Source organism: Hemiscyllium ocellatum, chromosome 31, assembly GCF_020745735.1.
Source record: "Hemiscyllium ocellatum isolate sHemOce1 chromosome 31, sHemOce1.pat.X.cur, whole genome shotgun sequence".
Lineage (NCBI taxonomy): Eukaryota > Metazoa > Chordata > Chondrichthyes > Orectolobiformes > Hemiscylliidae > Hemiscyllium > Hemiscyllium ocellatum.
The window spans coordinates 51449094-51465400 of NC_083431.1; the positions used below are offsets into that span (position 1 = coordinate 51449094).

General features: G+C 40.8%; 1 protein-coding gene across 4 annotated transcripts in view; it reads right to left on the reverse strand.

The window, feature by feature from the left end:
• The window catches only part of camkk1a (calcium/calmodulin-dependent protein kinase kinase 1, alpha a), a 250736-nt gene that overhangs the window by 67182 nt on the left and 167247 nt on the right, over window positions 1–16307 (reverse strand). For all 4 annotated transcript variants that reach the window (XM_060848477.1, XM_060848475.1, XM_060848478.1 and 1 more), the window contains 4 exons: window positions 10171–10304; window positions 8566–8602; window positions 2340–2361; window positions 2154–2242 (listed from right to left, as the gene is read on the reverse strand). In XM_060848477.1, coding sequence (XP_060704460.1) covers window positions 2154–2242; window positions 2340–2361; window positions 8566–8602; window positions 10171–10304 — 282 coding nt within the window. The remainder of the gene's footprint in view (window positions 1–2153; window positions 2243–2339; window positions 2362–8565; window positions 8603–10170; window positions 10305–16307) is intronic.

Genomic DNA, 16307 nt, shown 5'->3' on the forward strand with positions numbered 1-16307 from the left:
GGGCTTTCCTGTTACTGAGGATAAGGATATTTGTGGAGCCTCCTTTATCTGTTAGTAGTTTAATTGCCCTCCATCATTAATTGCTAGATTCTTTATTCTTTCATGGGATTTGGATTTCACTGGATATGCCAGCATTTATTGCCCATCCCTAACTGCCCAGAGGGCAGTTAAGAGTCAACCATATTGCTTTCACTGACAGTGAATTCCCCCCCCCCAGCGTACATTCTGCACCTAGCATTTCCTCCAAGTGTTGTTCAACATGGAAGAACAGTGATCCATCGGCTGAGAGAGGATGGTGTGTGCTAAGTAGCAGGAGATTTCCCTGCCCATATGTGATATCATGCTTTGAGACATCATGAAGTCTGGAGTCAATGTTGAGGATTCCTGGAGCAACTCCCTCCCGAATTGTATGCCACTGTGGTGCCATCTCTGCTGGGTCTGTCCTGTCAGTGGGACAGGGCATATCTAGGAATGGTGATGGTGGTGACTGGGACATTGTCTTTAAGGGATGATTCCATGAGTATGATTGTGTCAGGCTGTTGCTTGACACGTCTGTGAGACCACGCTCTCTGTTTGGCACTAGCTCCCAGATGTTAAGCTGGAGGACTTTGCAGGGTCAACATAGTTGTTTATACTGTTGTTTCTGAATTATTTACGACTCATTACTATTTCCCTCCCCACCCCCTTTCCGCCTTCCGCAAAGACTGTTCCCTCTGTGACTACCAGGTCAGGTCCACGTTCCCCAACAACCCACCCTCCCGTCCTGGCACCTTCCCCTGCCACTGCAGGAATTGCAAAACCTGTGCCCACACCTCCTCCCTCACCTTCATCCAAGGCCCTAAAGGAGCCTTCCACATCCATCAAAGTTTTAGCTGCGCATCCATCAGTATCATTTATTGTATCCGTTGCTCCCGATGCAGTCCGTTCCACATTAGGGACACTGGACGCATCCTAGCAGAGCGCTTTAGGGAACACCTCAGGGACTCCCACACCAATCAACCACACCGCCCCATGGCCTAACATTTCAACACCCCCCCCCACCCCCCACTCAGCCGAGGACATGGAGGTCCTGGGCCTCCTTCACCACCTGATGTCTGGAGGAAGAACGCCTCATCTTCTGCCTCGGAACACTTCAACCCCAGGGCAGCAATGTGGACTTCACCAGTTTCCTCATTTCCCCTTCCCCCACCTCACCCCAGTTCCAAACTTCCAGCTCAACACCGTCCCCATGAGCTGTCCTACCTGCCTATCTTCTTTTCCACCTATCCCCTCCACCCTCCTCTCTGACCTATCACCTTTATCCCACCCCCATCCACCCACTGTACTCTTTGCTACCTTCCCCCATTCTCCTCCCTGACCTATCACCTTCATCCCCATCCCCACTCACCTATTGTACTCTATGCTACTTTCTCCCCACCCCCACCCTCCTCTCATTTATCTCTCCTCCCTACAGGCACTCTGCCTGTATTCCTGATGAAGGGCTTTTGCCCAAAACGTTGATTTTCCTGCTCCTCAAATGCTGCCTGAACTGCTGTGCTTTTCCAGCACCACTCTAATCCAGAATCTGCAGTCATTGGTTTTACCTATGCTATCATGCCCATGCTGTATACTGTGGATGGGGCCCTGTCTGATAGCTCCTTCCTACTGAAGTATTGATAATCTCATAGGCAGAAAATTTACAAAAACTTTAAAATCATAGTGCTTTAGAGAAAGAATCGGTGAGTAGGACCAATTGGATTGCTCTTTGAAAGAACAGATGTCAGCTAAATGCACTGAATGGCCTCCTCTGTATTGTGCTAGATTCTACGTATTTACAAATAGAATGTTTACGCCATAGTTTTGTGAATTTAAACTAATATCAGTTCAGTTCAACTGTAAAGGTCCCAAAATGCTAAATGAGTTATAGGGTAGATAGAAAATGTCCTAAAAAAACTTTTCAAAACAATATTTCAATGGCCAAATACTGTTACCATGGTATCAAATTGTTTATACATTGTTAACTGTAGTGGCTAAAACCAACATGAAACGATTCGGCACAAAATAGTCTGATCATTGCGATAACGCAGCAACCACATCAGAAGGTACAGCTGCGGAGATTAATGCTAAATATGTAATCAGGCTGTTGGAATTGAAGTGAAGCATTTAACACTCACGGTATTCAATGCCCAAGATGATATCTCTAAAGTAAAAATGTGCCTGTTCCTCTGAGAATGGGTTATCTGTCGGTACCTCCATCACAGGCCTAAACATCAAGAGACATCAGATAGAATAGAAAAGTTAGGGCAACAGTAACAGTGAGTGCTAGAAGACAGCTGGGTTAATAATGATTCCAAACTTACCCTTTACTCATGAGTTCAAATACTGAAACAGAAGAAGAAAATATACAAATCAATACAAAGATTCAACAAAGTATATAGCAGTAGAATTTGGATTAGCAAAAGAACAAACTTTAGATTTTAATAATTTTAACTTTAAATTCTTTTTGTTCTGTATTGTTCAAAATATTCCACTTCTTCAGATATATAAATCTTTCTTTCAGGAGTCTAAACACTTTCCTCAGCTTTTCCTTGTTTCCTCCTGCTTCCCACTAAATTTGAATAAGCAGGCAAATGATAAAGCCTTTAGGTTTTGGCTGGCTAAACATCGGCTTCACGGCCTGCTGAGCTGTGACATTTCAAACAAAGAAGTTATAAATTAAACATATCCACAAGTCACGAACATGTAGAGAAGATTTGAACAACATAAAAACAAATATCAAATGGGCTAACAAGTTACGAACACAAACAGGTATAGCACTTTTGGAACACAGGCAGGACTTGAGGGTTTGGCCTTTCAAGCATGCTTTAACATTCAATGAGATCAAGGCTGATCTTTTACCTCAATGCCATTTTCCTATGAAATTTTCAATATTCCTTGATGGCTTTAACATCTAGAAATCTATTGAACTCTCAATGACTGCACCTTCCCGGCACTCTGGGATAGGTAATTCCAGAGTCGCTACTCTGTGTGAAGACATTCCTCTTCATCTTAGTCCTAAACAGCCCACCTCTCATCCTGCGATCATGTTGCCTTGTTCTAGACCCTAGAGCAATGGAAAACATCCTTCCTGCACCTGCCCTGTCAAACTAAGAATTTTGAATGCCTCAATGAGATCATCTTTCATTCTTCTAAACGCTAAAGAATATTGGTCCAGTCACCTCAATCGTTCCTCTCAGAAAATTCCTGCAATCCTTGAGATGAGTCTGGAGATCTTTTGTTACATTCTCTTAATGGTAAGTCAATGTTTCCTTAGGTATGGTAGCCGAAACTGTTCCTGATATTCTCAGTGTGCTCTTATTAAGGCTCAATGCAACTGAAACAAGGTAGTTTTCTTTCTGTTCTCAAATCCTCTTGCAATAAAAACCATTTGTCTTCTAAATTCCTGCTCTAAAGCACATCATGGTCACCCTTCCCCATCTCATTGCACAATATTATAGTCTATTCTCTAGTTGATTCCTTAACATACTATTCTAGAAAACCATCTCATTTACATTGAAGGAATTGATCCTTCATTACATTGGTAAATCTAATTTGCATCAATCTGTAAGAAGTTTGAATTCTCTCATGATTATTTCATACAATAAAAGCATAGTAAATAGCAAAAGTAGGCTTTTTGGTCTTATGAGCCTGCTTCACCATTCATTATGATAATTTCTGATCATCCAACTTATATGCTTGTTCCTACCTTTTCCCCATATCTTTGGATCCCTTTAGCATCAAGTGCTTTGTCCAACTCCTTGAAATCACACAATGTTTTGACCTCGGCTGCTTTCGGTGATAGCAAATTCCACAGGTTCACAAATTTCTGGGTGTAGCAATTTCTCCTTATCTCAGTTCTAAATGATTTAGAGTCATAGAGATGCACAATTTGGAAACAAACCCTTCAGTCCAACTCGTCCATGCCAATCAGATATCCTAAGCTAATCTAGTCCCATTTGCCACCACTTAGCCCATATCCCTCTAAACCCTTCCTATTCATGATGCCTTTTAAATGTTGTAATTGTACCAGCCCCCACCACTTCCTCTGGCAGCTCATTCCATTTACGCACCACCCGCTTTGTGAAAAGGTTCCTTGGACTGTGACTTCCCCCGGTTCAAACTGCCATGCCATTAGAAATTCCTTCTTGCATCTATCCTGTCTCATCCTATTTGAATTTTATAGACTTCTCCTTCATTCTTCTGAACTCCAGTAAATATAATTCTAACTACAGTGAAATTATAGGCCATTCTGCTATAATGCACATTTCATCAGCACGAGTTTGCTATAAAGCGATTTACGAACTGTGGACGTTGTTTGTATAATACAAACTTTCCACTGAATGGGTATAGTGATTTTCTATTAGCGACCTTCTATAGCACAATTTTCTATAGTGCAAAGTCGCAGAAGAACACAACTGTCGCATTATAGCAGAACGACCTGTAATTCAAACTCTCCTCATACATCAGTCCCAACATCCTAGAAACCAGTATGATAAATTTTTATTGTACTCCCTCTATAGCAAGAACATCTTTCCTCAGATAAGGAGACCAAAACAATATTCCAGGTGTGATCTATAAAGGCCAACATGCCATTGCCTTCTTTAGTATCTGCTTCACCTGGACACTTATGTTTAGCAACTGGTGTATGAGGAGATTGCCTTCTCTCAATTTATAGCAGTCAAATGATAACCTGCCTTCTTGTTTTTACTATCAAAGTGGACAACCTCACATTCATCCATATTATACTGCATTTGCTATGCATTTGCCCTAGCACTCAACATGTCCAAATCATACTGAAGCATCTCTGCATCCTCCTCATAGCTCACCCTGTGTCATCTCAAGTTTGGAGATATTGCATTTAGTTCCTTCATGTAAATTATTAATTTATATCTGATCATCAAACTTAACAGCTTGTTCCTACCTTTCCCCCATATCCATGGATCCCTTTAGCATCAAGTGCTTTGTCCAACTCCTTGAAATCACACAATGTTTTGACCTGGGATCCGAGCTAGTCCCTAACTGCCATTCAAACAAAGACCCATTTATCCCTATGTGGGGGTTTTTCTGTAGCTCCCTCCATGAATATGGACACAAAATAGTTGTTTAGTTTCCCTGTTAGTTCCTTATCCTCCATTATAAACTGACCAGTTTCTGCCTGCAATGGTTCACATTTGTCTTTGCATATTTATAAAAGCTTTTATGGTCCATTTTATGCTTCTTGCTCGGTGACTTTTAGATCTATTTTCTCTTTTTGGTCTATTTGATCATTTACTGAGTTCCAAATACTTTCAAATCTTCAGGTTCATTTTTGACATCTTTTTGATCTAATACAGTCTTTTGCTTCTCTTGTTAGCTACTCCTGTTTGGTTTTGTGCCTCTAAAATAATCTAAAGTTTTAGTAAACATGCATTAATTCTGTAAGTGCTAGCCATTGCCAGTCATACCTTTTAATAGTTTCCTAATCGACCACAATAAATTTGCCCCTCATAACTTCACAGTATCCTTTGCTTTGATTTTAGCTCCTAGTTTTAGATTGAACTTTCATGACTTTCAAACTTTAATATAAAATTCTATGTTATATTATGGTCCTACTTCCCAAGAGGCTCTTTTTACAATTGTTATTAATTAGGCTTTCATATTGCACAATATAAAATTCAAATTTTCTGTTCACTAGTTGGTTCCTCAACATACTGTTCTTTAAAAACCATTTAAAAACCAATTCCAGGGTTTTGTCACTCCACAGCATTATTGCTAATTAGGTTTATCCCTGGCTGTGTACATTCAAGTCTCTTATGATTTCTAATTTACTGTTTGTACCATGCTCTATTTTACCACTACGGTTTGATGGCCTATAAACAACACTGACCATGTTTGCTAATTCTTGCCATTTTTACTCCTTGATTAATTGTCGATTGAAGATCCTCTCATTATTATACAGATCTCATTGTTTATTAACAGTGCTACTCTATCTCCTTTCGTATTTTTCCCCTATCCTTCCTAAATGTTGAATACTCTTGAAAGTTCAATTCTCAGCCTTTTTTGTCCATGACAGCGATTAGATAATATCTGTTTACTTCTATTTATGCCACCAAAACATCTACTTTGGCATAAATACTGCACATTCAGATAAAGTTCCTTTACTTTTATCTTTTTTATTATTTTCATAACCTCTAGCCTTACTTACTGACGCACTTTTAAGTTTGGACACTGTCACTTCCTACCGCAGTCAAATGATCAATTCCCTTAATGGTACCTTTCTTTCAGAGGTGTTGTTACACACCCCTGGAGCAGGTGGGATTTGAACCCAAATCTCTTGGTCCAGAGGTAGTGATATTGTTGCTGTACACAAGAAGCTTTCGCTCTCCAATTTTTAAAAATTTAACCTATTTTTCTAATCAATTTATTCAGGCAAATTATTACACACCTCTGGAGTAGGCAGGACCTGAACCCAAATCTTCTGATCCAGGGGTAGGAACATCACCTCTGCGCCACAAGAACCCTTTCCTCTTCAATTCATCATATTACCCCTTACTTGATCCCTTGTCTTCACTATTTAGTTTAAAGTAATAAACATTTAAACAAATATTGAACGCATTTAAGAGTGTGTTATTAAGCTCAGAACATGTTAAATATTGAGCATGTTAACAAGCATTGAACAAATAACCATAATCAGCCCAGAAGCAATTAACAAACTGTTAATGAACTCATGTGACAATTTTAAAAAAGGTTAATGTGTTGTTAAATTACCAGACAGGAGCACCTGGTTCATTTTCCCACTTAGTAAGAAGTTCAATATTTGTTGAAGAGCCTATTACATGTTTGCCTGTTTATTACTTCATTATGTCACGAAGTGTAGCTTGGATCCTAGCATAAATAATTTTATAGAATGCTCTCAGATTTAACCAACCAGAATTTCCTCACTGAGCCTTTAACTGAATACCATAACTTTGTGAAAGGATTGCTAGGGCGATGAAGATTTACAACATCAGTACTGTTTAGGAAATTGGGTTATAAAGTAGACCCCTAAGTAGGTTTTTACGACGGTAAGCTGATACCTACTGATTGTAAAAAATCTTATGGACATCTGGAGAGAAAAAGATTAATGAAGATAAATGTAGATCCCTTAGAATCAGAAACAGAGAAGATATAATGGGGAGCAAAGTCATGGAAGATTAGTTCAATACAAAATTTTGGTTCTGTCATCACAAAAGGTGGATTTAAATAACGTCCCCAAAATGTTGGGGAATACAGGATATAGTGAGAGGAGAAAAGTGAAGGAATTCAGTATTAATAAGGAAATGGTGTTATGAAATTGACCCGACTTAAGGCTGATAAATGTGCAGGGTTCGATGATCTACATCCTAGAGTACTTAAGGAAGTGGTCCTAGAAGTAGGAGATGCGTTGGTGGTCATCTTTCAAGATTCTCTAGACTCTGGCACAGTTCCTACGGATTGGAAGGTAGTTTATGTGACTCCACTATTTTAAAAAGGAGGTAAAGAGAAAATGGAATTATCAATGAGCTAGTTTGACATCAGGAGTAGGGAAAATGCTAGAGTTCATTTTAATAGCAGAGCACTTGAAAAACAGTGACAGGATTGGACAGTGTCAGCATGAATTTTTATGGAAGGAAAATCCTACTTGACAAATCTACTGGAATCATTTGAGGATATAACAGCAGAAATAAAACTTACAGCCTAAGAAGCAAGGTTTCACTTTGTAATCTGACTTTTCTAGTATTACCATTAACTCTGATCATAACACTAGGAACCTCAGGTAAATTTAGTTCATGAGTCTTCACCTGAACTATTGGCAAAATATCAGCATTGACTATTGAGGTATAGTAGCTATACTGTAACTGGGGAGACAGTGCCGTAGTGGTAATATCAGTGGACTACTAATCCACAGGCTCAATCTAGTGCTCTGGAGTGTTAAAATCCCACCACTGCAGAATTTAAATGCAATTAATAAATCTGAAAATAAATGAATTTCAATGGTGACCACAACAGAGAGAATCATCAGCAGAATCCAAGAGGGAATCACAAGCAGAAACTGAGAGGGAACCATTGGTAAAAATTGTGATAAAGTGGGGTACAGGTAAGTCATGATGTTATAAACTGATAACATGACCCTGACATCAGTAAGAGAGAAGATGCCTGTCTGGAATGAGCATGTGAATAGAGAGGTCTTAAACACTACATTAAAGAGCTGCATTTAATAAGCTACTAATGACAGTATAAATAAAGGACTGTCACAGTAGATAAGAAGTCAAAGAACCTTAAGGACAGTGCATATGTAAACATCCACAGTGCTCCAGACTGATATCTCAATATGCAGGTAGCAATATTAGCTTAAAACACAATATAAAGCAGAGACCAATCAGGAATATCAGGGGATGAGCCCCACAGAATTTTATCTGTTATTTATTTAATTTGTTTATCTTAGATATTTAATATTCTTCAGGATGTTCACAACTATCTGGTACAATACTGATACAACACACAGCGTGAGGAAGTATCAAGTCTAATCAACATAATTTGATCACATACCCATGTGTAGATGGTCTTCAGTGGGGTCATCCAGAACCTAAAATATAAAGAGTTGTAAAATTCACATGAAAAAACAAGAAGACCTGGATTTATATAGCACCTTCAACAACCTCAGGATTACAGTTTGTACAGATTAAAACTACAATCAATGATGTTGTTGTGAAGGACAGACACTTTTGTAATAACAGAAATCCAGCAAAGTATACACAGCAAGATCCCATGAACAGCAAAGCGATATTCCATTCAGTGATTTTAATATATTGTTGGCATGCACTAACAGAACATTACCTTCCTTGAAATGATGCCATGGGATCTTTTACACCCACGTGAAAGGGCAAATTTGGCTCTGAATTGAGGTATCATCTCAAAGAAAGCACCTTTGTGTCTATTCATTGCTAGCTAATGTGTCTAAGATTTCCCACACAAGCAAGTGTACCAGGAGCCACAGCATGATGCAAAAACAAGCAGAAAATCACTAGAAATTGTCAGGCTGCTCTCTGTGTGGGCGGCTCTATCATCTTTGTGCAGAAAGGAATGATTATGATGTTAGAAAACCTTCTCAGAGAGGTTAGAAAGATGAATTTGCAGATGTGTAACTGAAAGCTACATTAGTGGTAATCTTTGAAGCTAGCACTCACCATCCAAACACTAATATTAAAAAACTTCAATTGAAATTAAAACAGCTACCACTATAAATGTGCACAAAAGCTTTAAGTTTTTTTCAACATTTCCTCTCATGAATGCAAAGATTTGCAAATCTGCTCACCCTAGCTAATACAAAACTCCAAATTGGGATCCATTGAAAAGTCCTGGGAAGGCAGGGTTCTGTGACGATTAATATATCCAGTGTTCAATTTTGCATGAATCTGTTAGATGGGCCATTCAAGAAAAGAGGTCACTTGATATCTCCTGGAATATATCCAGCCAGATTTAGCAACTCTAATCCATAGATTTAAAGGTGTCATCAGAAATTAAGCCATTAGCCTGAAGAAGGTAGTGACAACTCCCTTGAACACATCAAGAAGGAATAGGGAAAGGGATACAGGTCCATTGTGTGGGAAGTCATGGATGCTTACATAAAAAAGGATGAAATTTCATATTAATTTTTCGCCCCCGGTCCAGATGGGAAAAGGAGAATAATGTTTTTGGGAAATCATTGGGACATTTAATGGAAGACTGGGATTATGCTGGCAAGAGCAGGATGTCTGGATAACCAAATGTTAGCTCAATGATTGCTTGCTACAGAACATTCTCTATCAGGCTGAGGTAGCCCAATGTTCTTTATAAGAGCTGAGCTAAAGCAGAGCTATTTCCTGATGGGTAGCATCCGAGGAGCAGGACAGTCGACGTTTCGGGCAAAAAAACCATCATTCCCAATGAAGGACTTTTACCCGCAACGTCGATCCTCCAGCTCCTCGGATGCTGCCTGAACTGCTATGCTCTTCCAGCACCACTGATCCAGAATTTTATAAAATTATACCAATTTATGTATTTGAAAAACTATTGAAATTGTCACATAAACCAGACTGGCCAACTCCTGGGCTCAGTAAAAAATAATACACCACTATGATTTGTTCCTCACAGGCTGATGACTGAATAACTTACCTCTACCAGCTTGACAATGTTGGGGTGGTCCAGTTTCTTCAGTATGGCTATTTCCTGATAGACCCTCTCCAGAGGCGCGGGGGCCTTTGACTGTTCAGCAGATGGGGGCTTTGATCCCCGGGGAGGAGGACGACCTGGAACCCAGGTAAAGAGGTGAGGCATAATCTTAAAATGAAAGCATAAGTCTTAATGATCATCCTTCAATCCAGGGCTCCTTTAATGTCATCTAGGATTGGGTCTGGGAGGGTTACTCTTCAGAGGGTCGGTGTAGACTCGTTGGGTCAAAGGGCCTGTTTCCACATTGTAGGGATTCTAAAAAATAAATTAGTGTAGCTGTGGTCCTAGGCTGGTTTTAATCCTCTCAGCTACCCCCTACAACTCCAACACCTCTCCCTGTCCCACACACACATACCCTCACAATAACTAATAAATGTGTTGTGTGCAAGATAAAATGCAGATAGCATCTCACCCTTCATTGTGGTATCCCATTCATGTTGATTTTTTCCTTAAATTCCTTTGTTCCGTGGCATAATTACTCCAGGTAGGTGATATCATTGATGAGCATAAATTGGGTTCCAGGGATCTAATTCTGAGTCTGTCACGCACTTTCTTCTATTATACATTCACCATCTGGTCTGGCCTGTAATGCTGGAAAATGAGGAAGAGGGAACCTGAGAGGGCCCAGCAACTTCTAAAAGTTTCCTAACAGAGTGACCTCAAGTCCTACATGAAAACCTTAGGTCTCTCTTGTCCAGATTCCTCTCCCCCATATTTTACAATATATATTAATGATATAGAAGATGGTAGAACATAGAACATAGAAGGATACAGCGCAGTACAGGCCCTTCGGCCCTCGATGTTGCGCCGACCGAATCCTACCTAACCTATACTAGCCCAATAACTTCCAAATGCCTATCCAATGCCCGCTTAAATGACCATAAAGAAGGAGAGTTCACCACTGAAACGGGCAGGGCATTCCATGAACTCACAACCCGCTGTGTGAAGAATCTCCCCCTAACATCTGTCCTATACCTACCACCCCTTAATTTAAAGCTATGTCCCCTAGTAACACCTGACTCCATTAGCGGTAAAAGGTTCTTAGTATCTACCCTATCTAAACCCCTAATCATCTTATACACTTCTATCAGATCTCCCCTAAACCTTCTCTTCTCCAATGAGAACAGCCCCAAGTGCCTCAGCCTTTCCTCATAAGATTTTCCTACCATTCCAGGCAACATCCTGGTAAACCTCCTCTGCACTCGTTCTAAAGCTTCCACATCCTTCCTATAGTATGGCGACCAAAACTGCACACAATACTCCGGATGAGGCCTCACCAGAGTCTTATACAACTGCAACATGACCTCAGGACTCCGGAACTCAATTCCTCTGCCAATAAAGCCCAGTACACCATATGCCTTCCTCACAGCACTATTTACCTGGGTGGCAACTTTCAGAGATCTGTGTACATGGACACCAAGATCCCTCTGCTCATCCACACTACCAAGTAGCCTACCATTAGCCCAGTAATCCATCATCTTGTTATTCCTACCAAAGTGAACGACTTCGCACTTAGCTACATTGAATTCCATTTGCCACATTTCCGCCCAGCTCTGCAACTTATCTATATCCCGCTGTAACCTACCACTTCCTTCCTCACTATCCACAACTCCACCGACTTTTGTGTCATCCGCAAACTTGCTTACCCAGCTTTCAAGTCCTTCCTCTAGATCATTTATAAAGATAACAAAAAGCAATGGTCCCAAAACAGATCCTTGTGGTACACCGCTAGTAACTGCGCTCCAAGATGAACATAATCCATCAACTACTACCCTCTGTCTCCTTCCAGCCAGCCAATTCCTAATCCAAACCTCTAATGTATCCTCAATGCCATACCTCCGTAGTTTTAGCATTAGCCTACCATGGGGAACCTTATCGAACGCCTTACTAAAATCCATATACACAACATCTACTGCTTTACCCTCGTCCACTTCCTTAGTCACCTTCTCAAAGGTATTAGTAATAACATTAGTAAATTTGCTGATGATACTAAGCTGGGTGGCAGGGTGAAATGTGAGGACATTAGGAGATTACAGGGTGACCTGGACAGGTTAGGTGAGTGGTCAGATGCATGGCAGATGCAGTTTAATGTGGATAAATGTATGGTTATCCACTTTGGTGGCAAGAACAGGAAGGCAGATTACTACCTAAATGGAATCAATTTAGGTAAAGGGGCGGTACAAAGAGATCTGGGTGTTCTTGTACACCAGTCAATGAAGGTAAGCATGCAGGTACAGCAGGTAGTGAAGAAGGCTAATAGCATGCTTGCCTTCATAACAAGAGAGATTGAGTATAGAAACGAAGAGGTTCTTCTGCAGCTGTACAGGGCCCTGGTGAGACCACACCTGGAGTACTGTGTGCAGTTCTGGTCTCCAGATTTAAGGAAAGACATTCTGGCTATTGAGGGAGTGCAGCGGAGGTTCACGAGGTCAATTCCTGGAATGGCGGGATTACCTTACACTGAAAGACTGGAGCGACTGGGCTTGTATACCCTTGAGTTTAGAAGACTGAGAGGGGATCTGATTGAGAAATATAAGATTATTAAAGGATTGGACACTCTGGAGGCAGGAAATGTTTCTGCTGATGGGTGAGTGCCGAACTAGAGGACACAGCTTAAAAATACGGGGTAGACCATGTAGGACAGAGATGAGGAGAGACTTCTTCACCCAGAGAGTGGTGGCTGTGTGGAATGCTCTGCCCCAGAGGGCAGTGGAGGCCCAGTCTCTGGATTCATTTAAGAACGAGTTGGATAGAGCTCTCAAGGATAGTGGAATCAAGGGTTATGGAGATAAGGCAGGAACAGGATACTGATTGAGGATGATCAGCCATGATCATATTGAATGATGGTGCAAGCTCAAAAGGGCAGAATGGCCTACTTCTGCACCTATTGTCTATTGTCACCCCAGCCCCTATCGAAACCAAGGTTTCCTTCTGTATTTTCTCCGCTCACAAACTCCACGTCATTCCTGTTAGATTCAGACAGGATTAATCCTGTTGAATGGGACTGAGGCCTGGGAGTAAAATGGTCCAGGATTCTCACTGGTAAATCAAGGTTTACTGCTAACCTCACCTGTGTCTGGAAACTCCACACTGCTGCCAACAAGGTAGGATGAGGACGTACATATGCCTGTCAGTTACACATTTGGAATGATGATGTCCCTTTTGCAAATACAAACCCACATCAATCTGCGGATAGCATTCCAGAAGCCCCAGAAATCCTGGGGCAATAAAAACAGAATGAACACTTTTCTCCACCTTTATATTCACATATTCCAAGAGTAAAAGTCAGCAAAGTCAGACTTAATGGAATTGTACAGTGGGAAAGAGACCTTTCATTATGTCCACTGAAAGGTTAACAGTGTTGCAGGGTAAATTTGGCACTGTGTGAGAAAACACAAGTCACTGCTGTAATCCTCCCCCACCCCGCCTCCATATAATAGCTTATGCGTAGATATTCATAATGACAAACTCACTGGGGGGTAGTACAGGGCGATGAAATTGTCTCTGATATTTCTGAAATCCATCAGTGTGTAATCTGGGAACTTCACTGCAGCTTGCGTTGCATTATATTATTGCTAAATGAATCATTTTGGTTTTTGTGCCCAGTTGATAGGGTCAGTTGGATTATTTCCATTAATGCTGTGTGTTAAAGTCCCACCACTAAAATGAAGTTCTGGTCAGGATTTATAATTATATATTAACACTCCGTCTTATACTCTGCACAATTTTGTTTTCGGAATGGTTTCACTACCACCTGCTCTGCATTGCTGCCCAAGAGCATTGCCAGAGCTCTCACTCTCCCTTTTGACATCCTTTTGTTAGCTAAAGCCAGTTAGTTGTCAGCTATCCAGAGGTAATGGGGGCACCTGATTGGAAGCTCTCTATGTGGGGATCCCCCCTTTACCATTGGTAAGTTGGCATGGACGGTGGGGTACGTAGCAACTGTCATTCCCCACCAAGCAGCGTGGCCCAGTCCAAGAGTCTGCACACACTGATTGACATGCAGATGCATTGACTTCCTTTCCGATGTTGCTACAGTGAAACAGATTTCAGTGTTTATGCAGAAGAACAAGAAATTAGAGAGTATGTAGGAAGTGACTCAGTCCAAGAAAAGATTAAGATAGCTAACAAATTCCCAGGCCATTTGTCTTTTTCTGCAGCCTTTCAGAGTCTGTGTTCCACATACATACAACTGTGTGAGGTTGCAATCCGGTCTCAGTTGCACTTCAGCATAAACTCCTGATTTTTATGATGTGGAGGCGCTGGTGTTATACTGGGGTTGACAAAGTCAGAAGTCACACGACACCAGGTTATAGTCCAACACAATTTGAAATCACAAGCTTTCGGAGCGCTGCCCCTTTTTCAGGTGAATTGAAGAAAAAGCATACAGGCACAGAGTTTTTAGGCAGAGAGATCAGTGGGTAGAGAGATCAAAAGATCATACAAATGGTAAGAGTGGAATGTCGTCAGGTTGAATAACATGTCTCTGATTTCAAATAAACCTGTTGGACTATAACCTGGTGTCATGCCATCTCAATCCTGATTTTTAGATGCCAGTGCAGGGGTGTGAGAATGCAGGAAGGCTTCCGATTGAGTCTATTCTTGGGTTGGCCAAGGAAACCACAAACAGGTTCAAGGCAGTAGAGGGTCCATTAGTTCAGACTGCTGGCCACTCTTCTATGGTTAAACCATTTAAGACTAGCCTTGGAAAGGGAGCCCATGGTGTCCACCCGTACACTTCAGGGTTTCTGTTGACTTGTGGGAATTGAAGTGCATCATAAGTTGCAGTAGGCTCAACTGGCCAAATGGCCTATTCCTGCTTCTATTACTATAAATTCCCAGAACAAATTTTAGCTAAATGTGATGTTTCCTTTGACAATCTGATTTTTGTTACAGTGCCCCTTTCAGGGTTAGTCATCTGATTTTTTTTTACTAATTAAATTTAGTAAGGCTGCGTCCTGTGAAGAAATTCACCAATAAGGATTAGTATCTTGTTTCAGACTTCTCTATCTGGCTGACATCCACTTTATAGGGAAAGTGTGAGCTTTAGCTGCAATTTCCTAAATTCATTTCACTAATATCTCTTAACATCAATCATGTCATCAATCTTCCATGTCAGATGGTGAAAAGTACATTTTTTTCTGAATCTAAAGAGTATTGTTTGGAGTTGGCAGCATGATTAAGAATTTTTAAGGTGCATTTTATGTGATTCCATTGGTGCGATGTTACTGCTGATTAATGGAACACTTGCATCAGAAGCTGGTTTCAATTTCCAGCTCTGCTCTGCATGTTAATGTTAGAGATTGCAATCTGATCACAAAATGTTTATCATTCCGGCTTCAAGGCTGACAGCTGTGTGAAGATTAAACTTTGAACAATGCATGTTGAGCTGTGGATTGAGCAAGGGCATCAAAACAAAACATGCAGCACAATGCCAAGGTAGCAGTAATAGTTTGTGAGCTTTCATTTTAACATTTTCACCATTACTGATTTTTAAAGTGGATATGACAGAAAACCTAAGGCATAAGGTAAGATGGGCTTACAAATGCTCAGGGTTCTTCTTTAAGTCATCTAAAAAAAATGTATATTTATAGACCACTTCACAGCACCACCAGATGGCAAAGCTGGCACCTCTGACAGAGTTGCACTTCATCAGGACTGCACTGGAGTGTCAGCTTTGATTTTTACACTCAGTGACTTAGACTTAAAATCTGATCCTTTGAGGAGGAGATTTTTTATGGAGCTAGAGAAACTGAGTGGCATAGAAAGAGAGAAAGAGCACGAGAGAGCGAGAGCACAAGAGAGAGAGAAAGAGAATTTGACTTTATCCTGCACTGTTTAGGGCATTTCAACAAGCCTTGTAGCCACAAACAACAATAAGAGAAAGAGATAGATAACCTGCTCGTTGTGTTGTTGGGTAGTCATTGGACTGACATTCGACAAACATCCTGCTCTGCCTTAAATGCTGGCATCGGATCTTTTCCATCTCCACAAGATGGTAAACAGGATGTCAATTTACTGTTATAGCCCCCCTAGTGTAGGACTCCTCTCCACTGAAACAGTAGCTGAGGATATATCAC